Below are 18,995 nucleotides of genomic sequence, written 5' to 3' on the forward strand. Positions count from 1 at the left end.
AAGGTGAGATTCACTGCTGAATATGGGACAGATACTGTATCTGTCACTCTCTTGCAGTGTGTTAGTGCGGGATTGACAAAAGTGCATATGATAGACAACGCATCTGTCACTCTGCATTGTCAATGGCATACTGGCTGTTGAAAAACGAGAGATACTGTATCTGACACTGTCAAGTACAATGTGACATTTTTAAATTGTCTGGTGAGGCTAAACTAGATACTTTATCTGTCACTCTCTGGTACTGTCTCAGTGTGGGATTTACAGGTGAGTATAGGAAATGCACTACCACTCACTCACTAGTACTTCTTGTGAGTGAGGGAATATTCGTTCATACAGGATACCAATTGTATGTTACTCTGGCTGCGTCTGATTGTCAGGTGAGTGGTGGATAGAGAACTTAATCGACAAATCTGTGAATTTCAAAGTAAAATTTAACATGTTAATTTAGATCTGAGATAATTGCGACCCATAGAACAGAACAGTAACCAACCCTTTCAAAGATAATGTGGGTGGCTCTGAAAAGAGCCTTTGGGTTATTAGATTGAATCTTGTTCGCTTTACTTGCTCTTGGAGCTGGCAGTGCTGGTTTTCTTGGGCAGCAGCACCGCCTGGATATTAGGCAGCACCCCGCCCTGAGCGATGGTCACCTTTCCCAGCAGCTTGTTGAGCTCCTCGTCGTTGCGGATGGCCAACTGCAGGTGTCTGGGGATGATGCGGGTCTTCTTGTTGTCGCGGGCCGCGTTGCCAGCCAGCTCCAGGATTTCAGCGGTCAGATACTCGAGCACAGCAGCCATGTACACCGGAGCTCCGGCACCCACACGCTCAGCGTAGTGGCCCTTTCGCAGGAGCCTGTGAACACGGCCCACAGGGAACTGCAGTCCGGCCCGGGATGAACGGGACTTGGCCTTGGCCCGAGCTTTACCGCCGGTTTTTCCTCTTCCAGACATTTCCACAATCAGCACGTTCAGAGAAAGAATGAAAATCTTCTCCCACATCTGCCCTTCTTATACGTTCTGGAGGAATGCAGATAGCGAACTTGTGATTGGTCGCTCTGTGGTGAATTTCATTGGTGCTTTCCGGTGACCAATCACGGTCTCCTTTTCCCGCCAATGAAAAGTGAGTGGAAATAACTGTTCTCAACAGTCAGACCGCCAACGATTTTTTAATTTCAAATCGCCCGCCAAAATTTTCCAAAATGAGCGAATTAAGTTAATAAATTCACCATTAGCCAAATAATTCCGAACATTTTTTGTCTTCCTTTGTCTTGTTCCATTTCTCCCTTGCAAATTCCAGGCTGTTACAATCAGGATTAATTTCGGGTTCAAGTTCAAACTGTATCGGGCGGGCATCAATTTGCTTTGATTCTGTAACGGGACACATTCCAGCTCAATCTTTGTAAAAGTGAGGATTCACAGATTACGATCGATCATTTGCACAGGCACTGCTGCGGGAGTGAAACCAGATCTGGGAGTCCTGCTGTAAGAAGGGAAGAGGGACAGAGGGTTTAAACTGTCCCCCGTTCTGGTCTCTGTAAGAAACCCCATTCTGGGTTTTTGCAATGCAGTAATTCTCGGGTTAATACAAGGATTGACCACAAATGGCATTGAAAAAAATGAAAATGTTTGCAGAGATTGAGGTGACTGAAATCCGAGTCTCATCTCGAAAACAAGCTTTTAATTCGTCGGAAGGCGCTGCAAGTGAACGGGTCTAAGATCAAAGGGAAAGAGCGATCAGGGACCGTGTTTGTAGTTCTTATCTGCCGAGCACATAGGAAACGGCCTCCGCTGGCCGAGCTGGGGGAGCGGTGCTCGCAGGGACCCTTCCCGTCCGTTTCAAAAGTGTGGGGGAGGGGGAGGCGTAGCTTGAATTTTCGCGCATGCTCAGACTTCTTTCTTATAACACTTAAATCAGCAAAAATTTGATTGTTGCACAAATCGCTTTTATCGTTCATTAAATGGGCCACATGGAGACGCTGTTAATTATCATCCGAATTACTGATAAAACGAGTGTGTGACCCGGACACTGGAGTGGGAGTTCCTGAACAGGTTCACACATTCCGTCAGTTGAGATTTTATTTTCACCCACAGGTTGGTGGGGGTCTGGAACTGTTTTGCCTGAAAGGGTGGGAGAGGCAGAAACCCTCATCGCATTTTTAAAAAGTAATTGGATATGACCATAAGTGCCGTAAACTGTAAGGCTGTAATGTGGGATTTGGCTGGATTGATTGCTTATGGCCGACACAGACACGATGGGCCGAATGGCCTCCTTCTGTGCCGTAACTTTCTACAATATACATCGTAGAGACAGAGAGCTAGAATAGACACACTCACATACCAAACCCTAAGAAAGACGCAACATGTCACATCCCAGAAATTGACAGATAACGAGTAAATCAACACCCACATAAATCCCAGACCAGAAACTTACAGGCACAGAAGTGCCGCCACCGACAAGGCTACGGCCGGCAGAAACGAATAGCCTCCTTCTGTGCCGTAAATGTCTACGATTCTGAGTAAAGGGCATTAGACCCATCGAGCTTATATGCTGATTTAAATCACCTCCACACCTAAATTTGATTTGATTTGGAATAAAATATACATCCACAGTGATCACAATGTAAATCCACAATCTATCTCCGCTGCCAGGTCACTGCTCTCTGTGAGGTGGTGGGTGGCTCTTAAAAGAGCCTTTGTGTTGTGTTTGGTGGAAAAAGTCGAGATGTTCACCCGCCGAATCCATAGAGAGTGCGGCCCTGCCGTTTCAGAGCGTACACCACATCCATGGCCGGGACCGTCTTGCGCTTGGCGTGCTCAGTGTAGGTGACCGCATCCCTGATCACATTCTCCAGGAAAACCTTCAGCACCCCGCGGGTCTCCTCGTAGATCAGACCCGAGATCCGCTTGACACCGCCACGGCGAGCCAGGCGGCGGATGGCTGGTTTGGTGATTCCCTGAATGTTATCACGGAGCACTTTACGGTGGCGCTTGGCTCCGCCTTTGCCCAGTCCTTTGCCTCCTTTACCTCTCCCAGTCATGTTGATTCTTCACTGAAATCGTCGCTGAATGAAAATTTATTGTCTTACAACTTTATTTATGCAGCCTGAGCGGATCTGGCTGAGAAAGGCAGACTGTACGTGAAGCGGGGGGGGGGGGGGGGGGGGTGGTGGTGAAAGAGAGAGAGGAGAGAGAGCGGGAAGGAAGAAGACAGATTCAGAGTGAGAGAGAGAAAGGGCTCTGAGCTTCCAGCAACCTCTCCACGTTGACGTTACAATCCCCTGTAAAATCTTCACAAAAACTAAATACACTTTCAGAGAAATCCTGATAATCAAGGATTTCTAGAAAAGCAATAAAAGGAATATATAATTAAAAATCAATTAAGTGGGCACGCTGCACTTCAAATCGATTGCAGAATCATAGAATCGTTACATCACAGTAAGGCAATTCGGCCCATCGAGCCCGTGCCGGCTCTCTGCATGCAAGAACACTTCAGCTAATCCCACTCCCCCGCACTTTCTCCGTAGCCCTGCATTTTTTCCCTACAGGTACTTATCCAATTCGCTGTTGAACGCTACGATTGAGTCTGCCTCCACCTCCCTCTCAGTCAGTTCATGCCAGACCCTGACCACTCGCTTTCCAGAAAAGCAATAGGCGGACAATATCATTAAAATTCATTAAAGGAAGCATTCTGCACTTCAAATCTATTACAGAATCATTACAGCACATTGACGGCCATTCGGCCCTTCTCAAATCCGAGTCTCATTCCAAAAACAAGCTTTTAATTCTTCGGCAGGCTCTGGAAATAGCGTCTGAGTGCAAAGGGAAATAGCGACCACGGATGGTGTTTGTAGTTTACTGAACAGAGAATTCAACAGAGACGCTAAGGTCGATCCGGTCATTGAAACTGCTTATCTGAGAATACAAAATTAAATTTAAAGCTGGAAATTCAAATGTTCTCAAACACACTTGTTCAGGAAATAATTACAGTAAATTGTGTCTAAATGGGAATGCGTTTGTGTAACTCTTTCAGAGAGATTGTGGGTGGCTCTTAAAAGAGCCGTTGTGTTTTGGGTTTGTTCTTTCAGGACAGCGTGAAGTTTTACTTGGAGCTGGTGTATTTGGTCACCGCCTTTGTCCCTTCCGACACGGCGTGCTTGGCCAGCTCCCCGGGCAGCAGCAGGCGCACGGCGGTCTGGATCTCCCGGGAGCTGATGGTGTGCCGCTTGTTGTAATGGGCCAGGCGGGAAGCCTCACCCGCGATGCGCTCGAAAATATCGTTCACAAACGAGTTCATGATGCCCATGGCCTTGGAGGAGATGCCGGTGTCGGGGTGAACCTGCTTCATCACTTTGTAGATGTAGATGGAGTAACTCTCCTTCCTCGACTTCCTGCGCTTCTTACCGCCCTTCACTGCCGGTTTAGTGAGGGTTTTCTTGGCGCCTTTCTTGGTAACTGTTTTCTTTTCATCAACCATTCCCAAACTCGATTTCACACATAAAATGACACAATCCCGCTCCGGGCCCCGCTTAAATAGGCTGCCCCCACCGCCCTATGCTAATGAGGGATGGGTGAAGGCAATGGTTGTGATTGGCTGCTGAAGAGTGATGTTTTTTCCATTGTTCTGCATTTCTCTGATTGGCTGCTTTATGTACCCAATCAGATTGAATCTCTGTCACAAGCACGCCCCCTGCAGTCAGAAAGGTCATTGCAAACGCAGAGGAATCATCATCTTCCCATTCTCCATTTCCCAGACCATTAAAGAGGCCCCAAGCACTTCTGCTGCACGGGTCTGCAATTTAAATGTCCAACCTGTGCTCTATATTCAAGCGTTGCGGGGTGGTCTGCGCCACTTTAGTTCAGTAATGCCAGTCCCTAGTACTGTGTGTGTGTGTGTGAATAGTTCTGTATCAGTCTCTGGTTATTTATGTAACTGTTGGAATCATTCTCAATCTCAGTCTCTGTTACATGTGTCAGTGTGGGATTCCATCTGTATCCGTCAGACTCTGGTACCGTGTGTCAGTGTTGGGATTCATTCGGAATCTTTCATTCTCTGGTAGTGTACGTGTGTGTGATATTAATTCTGTATCTGTCTGTCACTGGGATGTGTGAGTCTGAGATTCATTCTGTAACTGTTAGTCTCTGGTACTGTACATTAGTGTCGAATTAGCTCTGAATCAGTCTGTCTCTCGTACTGTATTTCAGCGAAGGTTTCTGCATGAATATGCTACTCACTCGGTTTATGAAAGTAGGATTCGTACTGCATCTATCGGTCTCTGGTACTTGATGTTATTTTGAGATTCTTTCCATCTCTGCTAGTATCTGGTACTGTATGTGAGTGTGGGAATGAACCTCTCTGCAAATTAATTGTACTGCCTGTGATTGTGTACTCATTCTGTATCTGCCAGGCCCTCTGATGCAGTGTGTTACTGTGAGATTCATGCTGCACCAATCAGTATTTAACGTGGGGTCAACTGTGTCTCATTTACTGGTACTGTGTACGAGTGTGTATTAATCCTGGGTCTGTCACCGTCTGATACGCTGTGTCAGTGTGAGATTAATTCTCTTTCTCTGACAATGTCTAATACTGTATGTGAGACTGAGATTTATTCTATATCTGTTAATTCCTGCTATGGCATGTGAGTTTAGGATTTATCCTGTACCTTTCAGTCTCTTCTACTGTATGTGTGAGTTAGATTAATGTTGTCTCTGTCAATTTTTGGTACTGTTTCAGAGTGTGAGATTCATTCTGTGTATCTGTCATCTCTGATACTGCATGTGAGTGTCAGTTTAATTCTGTCTCTCACTATCTGGTAATGTAAGTGAGTGTGAGATTATTTCTGTGTATCTGACTGTCTCTGATACAGCATGTGAGTGTGAGATTTATCTGTACCTGTCAGTCTCTGATAATCTGTGTTAGTGTGGATTGATTCTGTATTACTCAGTGTCAAATACTCTATGTGACAGTGAGGTACATTCTGTGTCTGTCAGTCTCTGGTATTATGTTTGAGAGTGAGATTCATTCTGTATCAGTCAGTCTTTAATACTCTGTATCAGATTGGGATTCATTTTGTCCCTATCATTTTCTGGTACTGTATATGAGTGTGGGATTAATTATGTGCCTGTCTGTCTCTGATTCTCTGAGTTAGTGTGTGATTCATTTTCTCTTTGTCAGTCTATGATTCCCTATGTGAGAGTTAGATTAATTCAGTATCTGTCAGTCTCTGGTGTTGTATGAAAGTGTGGGATTCATTCTGTATATGTCAGTCCCTGATACTGTGTGTGAGATTTAAATTAATTCTGTATCTGTCAGTCTCTGGTACTGTGTGGGAGTCATACTGCAGGGCTCAGCACTAGGTCCCTTGCTTTTTGTGGTATATATCAACGATCTTGTCTTGAATGTAAGGGGTATGATTAAGAAGTATGCAGTTGATACTAAAATCGGCTGTGTGGTTGATACTGAAGAAAGAAGCTGTAGACTGCAGGAAGACATCAATAAATTGGTCAGGTGGGCAGAACAGTGGCAAATGGAATTCAATCCGGAGAAGTGTGAGGTAATGCATTTAGGGAGGGGTAAAAAGGAATGGGAATACACGTTAAATGGTAGGACACTGAGCAGTGCAGAGAAACAAAGGAACCTTGGAATGCATGTCTGCAGATCCCTGAAGGTAGCAGGCCAAGTATATAAGGTGGTTAAGAAGGTATAAGAAATGGTTGCCTTTATTAGCCGTGGCATAGAACACAAGAGCAGGGGGGTTATGCTTCAACTGTATAAAACACTAGTTAGGCCTCAGCTAGAGTACTGCGTGCAATTCTGGTCACTACATTACAGGAAAGATGTGATTGCACTAGAGAGGGTACAGAGGAGATTTACAAGGATCTTACCAGGAGTAGAGCATCTTAGCTATGTGGATAGACTGGATAGGCTTGGTCTGTTTTCCTTGGAACAGAGGACATTGAGGGGAGTCCTTATTGAGGTGTGTAAAATTATGAGGTGCATAGATAAAGTGGATAGAAAGGACCAATTTCCCTTAGCAGCGGGGTCAAAAACCAGGGGCACAGATTTAAAATATTTAGTGGAAGGTTTAGATGGGATTTGAGGGGAAATTTCTTCACCCAGAGGGTTATTGTGGTCTGGAACTCACTGCCTGAAAGGGTGGTAGAGGCAGGAATCCTAACCACATTTAAAAAGTACTTGGATGCGCAATTGGGATACTCTAACCTGCAGGGCTACGGACCAAGAGCTGGGAAGTGGGATTAGGCTGGATAGCTCTTTGTTGGCCAGCGCGGACACAATGGGCCAAAATGGCCTCCTTCCGTGCTGTAAATTTCTATGATTCTATGTATGTGTCATTCTCTGATACTGTATGTATGAGTGGGATTTATGCTATATATGTTAGTCTCTTGTGGTCTGTCTTGGAATTAGATTAATTATGTGTCTTTCAGTCTCTAGTACTGTGTGTGAGAGTGAGAATTATTCTGTAGCAATCAGTCTTTAATAATCGGTGTCAGTGAGGGATTCATTGTGTCTCTATCACTTTCTGGTTCTGCATGTGTGTGTGGGATTCATTCTGATTCTGTCATCCTCTGATACTTTGTGTCAGTGTTTGAATCAACCTATACCTGTCAGTCCCTGGTACGTGAGTGTGGGTTTTACCCTGTGCCTGTCAGTTTCTGCTGTGTGAATTTTAGATTTTACTCTACAAGTCAGTGTCTGATATGTGAGTGTGGGTTATAATCTGTACCCATCGATATCTGGTATGCTAGTACTGGTTTTATTCAGTGCCAGTCAGTTTCTGATTCATGAGTGTGGGTTTTCCTTTCTACCTGTCAATTTCCACACTGGAAGAAAGGGTTCACTCTGAATCTGAAAGTTTCTGGTTCGTGAGTGTGGGTTTTCGTCTTTATCTGTCAGTCTCTGCTATGTGAGTGTCTTTTTCACGATCTTCTTTTTCTGTTATGCAAAGCTGTGTTTTTTTATGTACCTGTCAGCTTCTGGTATGTGAGTGTGGGTTTCTTCTGTATCAGTCAGTCACAGGTAAGTGAGTGTGAGATTATTCTGTCTCTGTCAGTTTCTGGTAGCAGAGTGTGTGTTTTTCTTTGTACCTGTCAGTGTCTGGTTCGTGAGGATCAGATTTATTCTGTACATTTTGGTTTCTTGTATGTGCCAGTGGGTTCTATTATGTACTTTTTAATTTTTGTTGTATGTGTGGATTTCAATCAGTACCTGTTAGTTTCTGGGATGTGAGTGTGAGTTTTACTCTGTATCTGTTAGTCTCTGGTATGTGAATGTGGGACCTACTTTGCATGTCAGTCTTTGGTGTATGAGTGAGCACTTTATTCTGTATCTGTCTGTCTCTGGGATGTGAGTGTGGGTTTTACTCTGTAAATGTTATACTCTGGGATGTGTGTGGTGGTTTTACTCTGTGCATGCCATAATCTGGGATGTATGTGGGGGTTTTACTCTGTATCTGTCATACTCTGGGATGTGTGTGCAGTTTTTACTCTGTATATGTTAGTCTTTGGTGTGTGTGTGTGAGTTTAATCTATACCTGTCACTTTCTGCTTCAGAGTGCCAGTTTTTAATCTTTACCTGTCAGTTTCTGGCATGGAAGCGTGCGTGGTCATTCTGTGCCTGACAGTCTCTGGTGTGTGAGAGTGGCTTTGTTATGTATCTGTGAGGTTCGAGGAGCTGTATGGCCTCCTCTTGCTTCTAATTTTTATATCTCTGGGATGTGAGTGTGGGTTTTTGACTGTAATATTCAGTTTCTGCCACGAGTGTGTGTGTTTTATTCTTTACCTCATTGTCTCTGGGATGTGAGTGCGGGTTTTTCTTTGTACCAGTCAGAGTATGGTATGTATATCTGGGCTTTATTTTGTACCTGTGTTTTCTGGTATGTGTGATTGTGCGGTATTGTGGTGGTACCACCAGTTGTCCCTTATATTGAGATACATAATTCCCTTTAACTTACCTTACTGTATGTGTCTGTTAGGCTTCTTTCCTGTACTCTGCGTCATGACGTCAGAGCTCGGAACCTTCCAACAGTAGAGCTCAGAACCTGCTGGCAGTTGAGCTGGGAAACTTCTAGTTAGTCCTTGTGGCGTCCCCACTGGGGAGAGACCTACACCACGGTGCTCCTACAGTCAGCCATCTTACCTGCTACCTTACCTGTTGTATTTAACCTGTTCCTGTAAATAAACAACTTATTTATAGTTCGTCGAATTCGAACTCAATTATTTAGTGGCGATGAACACGAATCGCTACATTGGTGACCCAACGACGTGAGTACGGGAGCTCATCAATTCCAACACTACAATTGGTGAACCCGTATCTGTGAATGATTTTCACGGTAGCAATGTGCGCCTGAACCTCGTCTTCCCACAAGACGACTGACGCACAACCGACGAACAACCATGGAACAGCAACCGCCTAACACCGAATCCTCCAAAGGCGACCCTGTCTTTGCGAACGTATTCGCAAGGTAAGCGAAGTCTGGAGCAGATCCCATTTGACACGTACAAAACTAAACCGGACCCCATTTTTTTGTGAGCAATTTTCACAAAAGAAGCACGCCATGGAAGCACCAGCCGTTTTGCTGTCGCTACTGCAATCCAGGGAGCCAGTCTCCCTCATGCTTTATAAAGGTAGAAGCCCTGTTCGACGAGAACATCGATGCGGCGCCGACCACGCACTTGCTTACGGTCCCCGTACTCGTCTTTCCTACCGCCACACGGATCATCCGCCTTTACGTCCAAAGCAACAGCAAGTATACATCTCTCCAAGCGCGGGGTACGGCATGTTCGGGCCCACAAAATCGGAGCGCGCCCTGTGGTGATACCACGAGGACTCACCCCCACGAACCACGAGGACCCATCCCTCACGTACCACGAGGACCCATCCCTCGCAAACCACGAGGACTCTGCCCTCGTGAAACACGAAGACTCGTTCCCTGCCGATGATGCACCAGCCCGTCAGTCTGCTGGTTGTGTTACCTACTACACGTTTCAGTGTGAACGAAAAGCGTTGCCGGCCTCACGGCTGTTTTGTCCTAAATCTACAATAACTAAAAGTGTTGCCGCCCTCCAGGCAGAGTTTACCCCTCCCGAAAGCAACAACAACCTGGACCATAGCCGCCCTTTCTGCAGTTTCCCCTTTAACAAACGCAAACGTCTACTGAAGCTGCACACATCGAGGATGGGTCCAACGGGCATCCTGCGGCCGCGATCAGCCACATGAAAGTTGCTGGCCTCACCGATCACTGGTCAACGCAGTAATTCTTCATCCTCTGTTGTGTTAACGTCGTAGCACTATGGCACACACCGTTCCGCGTGTTCCAGCCTCCTGAAGGTTTCACTCACCTGTCGGCGAGTTCACCCACCTCACCTATCGAGTCCTTTGGATCGCTCGTTTGGCATTCCTGCAGATCTTGTCAGATCAAGGACTTGTTCCAACATCAACAGAGTCATCGCCTGCGTCCGCCCGACCTGCCCGTCACTCTGACAAGGCCTGCTGTTTCGCACGTCTCCACGGTCCTTCGCCTGACGTGTACACTTTATTCGCCACGACGCGCATAAGGATCCGCTCACAAGCAGCATCTTCAGAGCTCGCCTACCAAATCGAGACAGCGCGACCGCCGTGACCACCAGCTCGTCAGAGCATCTCATCCTTGGACTTTCGTTAAAGCGAATTCTGGGGGGGCCTATGTGGCGGTACCACTGATTGTCCCTTACATTGAGATACATAATTCCCTTCAACTTACCTTACTGTATGTGTCTGTTACTTTACTCAGGCTTCTCTCCTGTACTCTGCGTCATGACGCCATGGTGTCAGAGCTCGGAACCTTACAACAGTAGAGCTCGGAACCTGCTGGCCGTTGAGCTGGGAAACTTCTAGTTAGTCCTCGTGGAGTCCCCGCTGGGGAAAGACCTACACCACGGTGCTCCTACAGTCAGCCATCTTACCTGCTACCTCACCTGTTGTATTTAACCTGTTCCTGTAAATAAACAACTTGTTTATAGTTCGTCGAAGTCGAACTCGATTATTTAGTGGCGATGCACACAAATCGCTACAGTATTATATATCTGTCAGTTTCTTTAATATGATTGAGGAATTTACTCTTTCCCTGACCGTCTTTGGTATGTGAATGTGGGTTTACTTCTGTCAATATTCAGAGGGATTTGAGTGTCCTTTTACACGAAACGCAGAATGTTGTCATGCAGGTAAAGTAATCAATTAGGAAGGTAACGTATGTTAGCATTTATTGCAAAGGGGTTGCAGTAAAGCGTAAGTATGTGTTGCTGCAAATATATAGGCCTTTGGTTATACCATAACTGGAGTACTTTGCACATTTTGGACTCCTTATCTAAGGCAGGATATACATGCTTTACAGGGGGTGCATCAAATGTTCAAGAGATTGATTCCTGGGATGAGAGGGCTGTCCTATGAGGGGAGATTGAGTATAATGGGCCGATATTCTCTGGAGTTTAGAAGAATGAGAGGTGATTTCATCGAAAAATTACAAATTCTTAGCGGGCTTGACAGGGGTAGATGCTGCGAGGCTGTATCCCCTGGCAGGAGAGTCTAGAACTAGGTTTCATAGTCTCACGATAAGGCATCGGAAAATTAGGACTGGTGGATGATAAATGTATCCACTCAGAGTGTTGTGAATCTTTGGAATTCTCTCCTGCATGGGGCTGTGGATGCTCAGTCGATGAGTGTATTCACGACTGAGATCATAGATTTTTGGGCACTAAGGGAATCAAGGGATATAGGGATAGGGTGGGATATTGGAGTTGTGGGTGGCTCTTAAAAGAGCCGTTGTGTTTTGGGTTTGTTCTTTCAGGACAGCGTGGAGTTTTACTTGGAGCTGGTGTATTTGGTCACTGCCTTTGTCCCTTCCGACACGGCGTGCTTGGCCAGCTCCCCGGGCAGCAGCAGGCGTACGGCGGTTTGGATCTCCTGGGAGCTGATGGTGTGCCGCTTGTTGTAATGGGCCAGGCGGGAAGCCTCACTCGCGATGCGCTCGAAAATATCGTTCACAAACGAGTTCATGATGCCCATGGCCTTGGAAGAGATGCCGGTGTCGGGGTGAACCTGCTTCATCACTTTGTAGATGTAGATGGAGTAACTCTCCTTCCTCGACTTTCTGCGCTTTTTGCCGCCCATCGATGCAGGCTTAGTGACGGTTTTCTTGCCGCCCTTCTTAGCCACTGTTTTCTTTTCATCAACCATTCTCAAACTCGATTTCAGACACAATATGATGCAATCCCGCTCCGGGCCCGACTTAAATAGGCTGCCCCCACAGCCCTATGCTAATGAGGGATGGGTGAAGGCAATGGTTGTGATTGGCTGCTGAAGAGTAATGTCATTTTCCATTGTTCTGCATTTCTCTGATTGGATTCTTTATGTATCCAATCAGATTACGTGTTTGCCACCAGCGCACCCACTGCAGTCAGAAAGGTCATCCCAAGAGCAGAGGAAGATTCATCTGCCCATTCACCAACTCCCACACCATTATGCAATGCCCCAAGCACACCTTTTCAGACGGGACAGCAATTTAGATGTACTTCTTCCAAACTGTGCACTATATACATGCCTTGCAGTGTGGTCCCCGCCACATTAGTTTAGTATCTGCCAGTTTCTAGGACTGTGTGTGTGCGCGGGGAATAGTTCTATATTAGTCTCTGGTCATTTATGTAAGTGTGGGAATCATTCTCAATCTCAGTCTCTGTTACAGTATGTGAGTGTGGGATCCATTTGTTTCCTGTCCATCACTGATAACATGTGTCAGGGTGGGATTCCATCTGTACCCGTCAGACTGTGGTACGGTGTGTCAGTGTTGGGATTCATTCTGAATCTGTCATTCTCTGGTAGTGTATGTGTGTGTGATTTGCATTCTGTATCTGTCTCACACTGGGACGGTGTGAGTCTGAGATTCATTCTGCATCTGTCAGTCACTGGGACGGTGTGCAAGTCTGAGATTCATTCTATATCTGTCAGTCTCTGGTACTGATTGTTAGTGTGGGAGTCATTCTGTATCTGTCAGTCTCTGGTACTGATTGTTAGTGTCACATTATTTCTGAATCAGTGTATCTCTCGTACTGTCTTTCAGAGAAGAATTCTGCATGAATCTGCTATGCACTCGGTTTATGAAAGTGTTATTCTTACTGCATCGACCAGTCTCTGGTACTTGATGTTAGTTTGATATTCATTCAATTTCTGCAAGTATCTGGTACTGTATGTGAGTGTGGGACTGAATCTATCTGTAAATTAATTGTACTGCATGTGATTCTGTACTCATTCTGTATCTGCCTGGCCCTCTGATTCTCTGTTTTACTGTAAGATTCATTCTCTGTCTGTCAGTCTCTTTTCTGTATGTGCGTGTTAGAGTAATTATATATCTGTCAATCTCTGGCACCGTGTTCTGCTCCTCCTGCTCTATGTGGGAAATCAGGGACGCTGCCAGTGTCCCTGGCGACCATGTGTGCGGGAAATGCATCCAGCTGCAGCTACTTGTAGACCGCATTGTGGCGCTCGAGCTGCGGGTGGATGAATTTTGGAGCATACGCGATGCTGAGAGGCTCGTGGATAGCACGTTTAGCGAGTTGTTCACGCCTCAGGGTAGGGCAGCACAGGGGGTGACCATCAGGCGGAGCAACAAAGGCAGGCAGGTAGTGCAGGGAACCCCTGCGGACATCCCCCTTTCAAACAAGTATACCGCTTTGGATACTGTTGAGGGGGATGACTCACCAGGGGAAGGCAGCAGCAGCCAACTTCCTGGCACTGGCGGTGCTCCTGCTGCCCAGGAAGGGGGGAAAAAGAGTGGGAGAGCAATAGTGGTAGGGGATTCTATAGTAAGGGGAACAGATAGGCGTTTCTGTGGCCGTAGACGTGAATCCAGGATGGTTTGTTGCCTCCCTGGTGCCAGGGTCAAGGATGTCACTGAGCGGCTGCAGGGCATTCTGGAGGGGGAGGGTGAACAGCCAGTGGTCGTGGTCCACATTGGTACCAACGACATAGGTAAAAAGAGGGATGAGGTCCTGCAGCAAGAATTTAGGGAGCTAGGTGAAGGATTAAAGAGCAGGACCTCAAGGGTTGTAATCTCTGGATTACTCCCAGTGCCACGTGCTAGTAAGTATAGGAATAGGAAGATAGAACAGATGAATGCGTGGCTAAAGGGATGGTGCAGGGGGGAGGGCTTTAGTTTCCTGGATCACTGGGCCTGCTTCTGGGAAAGGTGGGACTTGTACAAGTCAGACGGTTTACACCTGAACCAGAGGGGAACCAATATCCTTGCGGGGAGGTTTGCTAGCACTGCTGGGGGTGGTTTAAACTAACTTGGCAGGGGGATGGGGTACAGAGTGGAGCTATAGTAGGGGGTGATTTACAGCCAAATACAGAGGGAAAAACAAGTCAGCTGGGAAGGCAAAGCAAATATGTGAAGGCAAAAGAGAATATGGCAGGGCTGGAAGGCATTTATTTTAATGCAAGGAGTCTTGCAAATAAGGTGGATGAACTGAAGTTGTTGTTGAACACATGGGAGTACGATATTTTCGCTATCACGGAGACATGGTTGAGGGAGGGTCAGGACTGGCAGCTCAATATTCCGGGGTATAGAATCTTCAGGCGAGACAGAGGGGGGTGTAAAAGGGGAGGGCGTGTTGCAATATTAATTAAGGAGTCAATTACTGCTGGAAGGAGGGATGATATATTAGTGGGTTCCTCTAATGAGGCCATATGGGTAGAACTTAAAAACAAAAAGGGGGCAAGCACTTTGCTGGGAGTGTACTATAGGCCCCCAAACAGTCAGGGGGAGATAGAGGAACAGATATGTAGGCAAATCTCAGAAAAGTGCGAAAATAATAGGGTAATAATAGTGGGGGATTTCAACTTCCCAATATAAATTGGGATAGTCAGAGTGTGAAAGGCTTAGAGGGTGCAGAATTCTTAAAGTGCATCCAGGAGAGCTTTTTGAGCCAACATGTAGAAAGTCCTACAAGAGAGGGGGCGGTACTGGACCTAATTCTGGGGAACGTAGCCGGGCAAGTGGTGGAAGTGTCAGTAGGAGAGCATTTTGGCGACAGTGACCACAATTCGGTGAGATTTAAGGTGGTCATGGAAAAAGACAAAGACGGCCCGGAAATAAGGGTTCTAAATTGGGGTAAGGCCGATTTTAATATGATAAGGCAGGATCTGGCCAAATTGCACTGGGAGCAGCTACTTATAGGAAAATCCGCATCAAAACAGTGGGAGACTTTCAGAAGGGAAATAGAGAGAGTACAACGCCAACATGTTCCTGTAAAGGTCAAGGGTGGGACCAACAAGCAAAGGGAACCTTGGATGACAAGGGATATACAAAAATGCATTAGACATAAAAGGGGGGCTTTTGGCAGTTACAAAAGACTAAAGACGGAAGAAGCCCTAGAGGAGTATAAAAAATGCAGGGGCATACTTAAAAAAGAAATTAGGAGGGCGAGGAGGGGCCATGAAATAACACTGGCGAGCAAAATAAAGGAAAATCCTAAGATGTTTTATAAGTATATTAAGGGCAAGAGGATAACCAGGGAAAGGGTAGGGCCCATTAGGGACCAAAGTGGCAATCTGTGTGTAGAGCCAGATGATGTAGGCGGGGTTTTAAATGAATTTTTTGCATCTGTGTTCACTATGGAGAAAGACGATGCAGACATAGAAATCGGGCAAGGGGGCTGTGACATACTTGAACATATTAGCATCGAGAGGGAGGAGGTGCTAGCGGTTTTAGCAGGCAAAAAAGTGGATAAATCCCCAGGCCCAGACGAGATGTATCCCAGGCTGCTGTGGGAGGCAAAGGAGGAGATTGCAGGGGCTCTGACACAAATTTTCAGAACCTCTCTGGCCACAGGGGATGTACCAGAGGACTGGAGAACAGCTAACGTAGTACCATTATTCAAGAAGGGTAGCAGGGATAAACCAGGGAATTACAGGCCAGTGAGCCTAACATCTGTGGTAGGGAAATTATTGGAAAAAATTCTGAGGGACAAAATTAGTCTCCACTTGGAGAGGCAAGGATTAATCGGGGATAGTCAGCATGGCTTTGTCAAGGGTAAATCATGTCTGACAAATCTGATTGAATTTTTCGAGGGGGTGACTTGGGGGATGGATGAGGGAAATGCTGTGGATGTGGTTTACATGGACTTCAGTAAAGCTTTTGACGAAGTCCCGCATAGGAGACTGGTCAAGAAGGTAAGAGCCCATGGGATCCAGGGTGCCTTGGCGCGTTGGATCATAAACTGGCTGAGTGGCAGGAGGCAGAGGGTGATGGTCAAAGGTTGCTTTTGTGACTGGAAGCCTGTGTCCAGTGGGGTACCTCAGGGATCGGTGCTGGGTCCCTTGTTGTTTGTGATCTACATAAATGATTTGGATGAGAATGTAAAAGGTATGATCAGTAAGTTCGCAGATGACACGAAAATTGGTGGGGTGGTAAATTGTGAGGAGGAAAGCCTCAGGCTACAGGACGATATAAACGGGTTGGTCAGATGGGCGGAAAAGTGGCAAATGGAATTTAACCCTGAAAAGTGCGAGGTGATGCATTTTGGACGGACAAATAAGGCAAGGGAATACACAATGAGTGGTAGGACCCTAGGAAGTACAGAGGGTCAGAGGGACCTTGGTGTACATGTACATAGATCCCTGAAGGCAGCGTAACAGGTAGATAAGGTGGTTAAAAAGGCATATGGGATACTTGCCTTCATTAGCCGAGGCATAGAATATAAGAGCAGGGAGGTTATGATGGAGCTGTACAAAACGCTGGTGAGGCCACAGCTGGAGTACTGTGTGCAGTTCTGGTCGCCTCACTATAGGAAGGATGTGATTGCTTTGGAGAGGGTGCAGAGAAGATTCACCAGGATGTTACCTGGGATGGAGCGCCTCAGCTATGAAGAGAGGCTGGACAGGCTGGGGTTGTTTTCCTTGGAGCAAAGAAGGCTGAGGGGGGACCTGATTGAAGTGTACAAAATGATGAGGGGCATAGATAGGGTAGACAAAGAGGAACTTTTCCCCTTAGTAGGGGGGTCAATAACAAGGGGGCATAGATTCAGGGTAAGGGGCAGGAGATTTAGAGGGGATTTGAGGAGGAACTTTTTCACCCAGAGGGTGGTTGGAATGTGGAACTCAATGCCTGAAAGGGTGGTAGAGGCAGGAACCCTCACAACATTCAAGAAGCATTTGGATGAGCACTTGAAATGCCATTGCATACAAGGCTATGGACCAAATGCTGGAAAATGGGATTAGACTGGACAGGGATGGATGGGCGGCGCAGACACGATGGGCCGAAGGGCCTCTTTCTGTGCTGTAATACTCTATGACTCTAAACTCTATGACTGTATGTGAGAGTGAGATTCATTCTGCACCAATCACTCTTTAATATGGTGTTATCTCTGTCTCTATCAATTGCAGGTACTTTGTACGAGTGTGTATTAATCCTGGGGCTGTCACCGTCTGATAATCTGTCAGTCTGAGATTCATTATCTTTCTGTGCCAATCTGTGATACTCACAGAATCACACAGAATCACAGAAACCCCACAGTGCAGATAGAGGCCATTTCGGCCCATCGAGCCTGCACCGACACATATCCGACCCGATCCGCATAACCCCTACACCAACACATATCCCACCCTATCCCCGTAACCCCACATATTTAATCCCCCTAACACTAAGGGTCAATTTATCATAGCCAATCAACCTAACCCGCACATCTTCGGTTTCCTCCCACAGTCCAGAGCACCCGCAGGAAACCCATGCAAACACGGGGAGAATGTGCAAACTCCACACAGACAGTCACCCGAGGCCAGATTCGAACTCGGGTCCCTGGCGCTGTGAGGCAACAGTGCTTACTATATCTGACAGTTCCTGGTATGGTATGTGCGTTTAGGATTTATTCTCTCACTGTCAGTCTCTGATACACTATGTGAGAGTTACATTAATGTTGTCTCTGTCACTATCTGGTACTGTATCAGAGTGTGAGATTCATTCTGTGTATCTGTCAGTCACTGATACTGTATGTGAGAGTTAGATTAATTCTGTCTCTGTCACTATCTGGTACTGTGTGTGAGTGTGATATTAATGCTGTGTGTATGTCAATCTCTGACACCGTATGTGAGTGTGAGATTTATTCTGTACCTGTCAGTCTCTGATAATCTGTGTCAGTATGGATTGTTTCTGTGTTAATCAGTCTCTGATACTCTACGAAACAGTGAGGTTCATTATCTGTCAGTCTCTGGTATTATGTTTGAAAGTGAGATTCACTATTTAGCAATCAGTCCTTAATACTCTATCAGAGTCGGATTCATTTTTTCTATATATTTTCTGGTACTGTATATGAATGTGGGATTCATTCTGTCCCTGTCTGTCTCTGATTCTCTGAGTTAGTGTGAGATTCATTATTTCATTGTCAGTCTAAGATTTTGTATGTGAGAGTTAGATTAATTCAGTATCTGTCAGTCTCTGGTGTTGTATGAAAGTGTGGGATTCATTCTTTATATATCCATCTTTGATACTGTGTGTGACAGTTAAATTATTTTGGTATGTGGCAGTCTCTGGTACTGTGTGTGAATGTGGGAGTCATTCTGTATGTGTCATTCTCTGAAACTGTATGCATGAGTGAGATTTATGCTATATACATATCTATATATATAAAGCGGCTTTTCTGTCTGTCCCGATGTCTGTCTGTCTGTCTGTCCGCCTGGTCTCTATACGTTTGGAAGTTACAGAGCGTACCAACGCGCGCGTTGCCTCAAAAGAAAGCTTGCGATTCCGGACCGGTCATAGACGTATTTACGTTTCGGCCGGACAAAAATCCCGTCCGCGGTATCCCAAAAACGTTCAGCGTTCCGCTCATTAGCATCTCATTAGCGACCGTGTGACGTTGAGGTCTTCCTACAGTTGAGTGTCGAGTGACTCGACGATTGACCAATCCTACGCTTCGGTGACCTGACCGGTCGACCAATCGGTGCGTGTGTGGGTG

At 46.2% G+C, this 18,995-nt stretch overlaps 3 protein-coding genes across 3 annotated transcripts in view; all 3 read right to left on the minus strand.

Moving 5' to 3' along the window:
- Positions 1-532: 532 nt before the first annotated feature.
- Positions 533-947, minus strand: LOC147098383 (histone H2A type 2-C-like). Its single transcript, XM_085970029.1, has one exon. It carries the CDS (start codon positions 945-947, stop codon positions 558-560), a length of 390 nt encoding a protein of 129 aa, XP_085826155.1. The 3' UTR covers positions 533-557.
- Positions 948-4,058: 3,111 nt separating this feature from the next.
- Positions 4,059-4,494, minus strand: LOC147098384 (histone H2B-like). Its single transcript, XM_085970030.1, has one exon. The coding sequence runs from the start codon at positions 4,468-4,470 to the stop codon at positions 4,096-4,098; it is 375 nt and encodes a 124-aa protein (XP_085826156.1). The 5' UTR covers positions 4,471-4,494; the 3' UTR covers positions 4,059-4,095.
- A 7,326-nt stretch (positions 4,495-11,820) lies between these two features.
- Positions 11,821-18,995, minus strand: part of LOC147098385 (histone H2B-like) — a 14,261-nt gene continuing 7,086 nt past the window's right edge. Inside the window, exon 2 of the mRNA XM_085969971.1 lies at positions 11,821-12,300. Coding sequence (XP_085826097.1) covers positions 11,851-12,300 — 450 coding nt within the window. The 3' untranslated portion in view covers positions 11,821-11,850. The remainder of the gene's footprint in view (positions 12,301-18,995) is intronic.

Source organism: Somniosus microcephalus, chromosome 29, assembly GCF_052327205.1.
Source record: "Somniosus microcephalus isolate GS21.2 chromosome 29, FLI_Smic_1.0, whole genome shotgun sequence".
Lineage (NCBI taxonomy): Eukaryota > Metazoa > Chordata > Chondrichthyes > Squaliformes > Somniosidae > Somniosus > Somniosus microcephalus.

Coding starts and splice junctions, on each gene's coding strand:
- LOC147098383 (XM_085970029.1), bottom strand. CDS start 947: ATGTCTGGAAGAGGAAAAACCGGCGGTAAAGCTCGGGCCAAGGCCAAG.
- LOC147098384 (XM_085970030.1), bottom strand. CDS start 4,470: ATGGTTGATGAAAAGAAAACAGTTACCAAGAAAGGCGCCAAGAAAACC.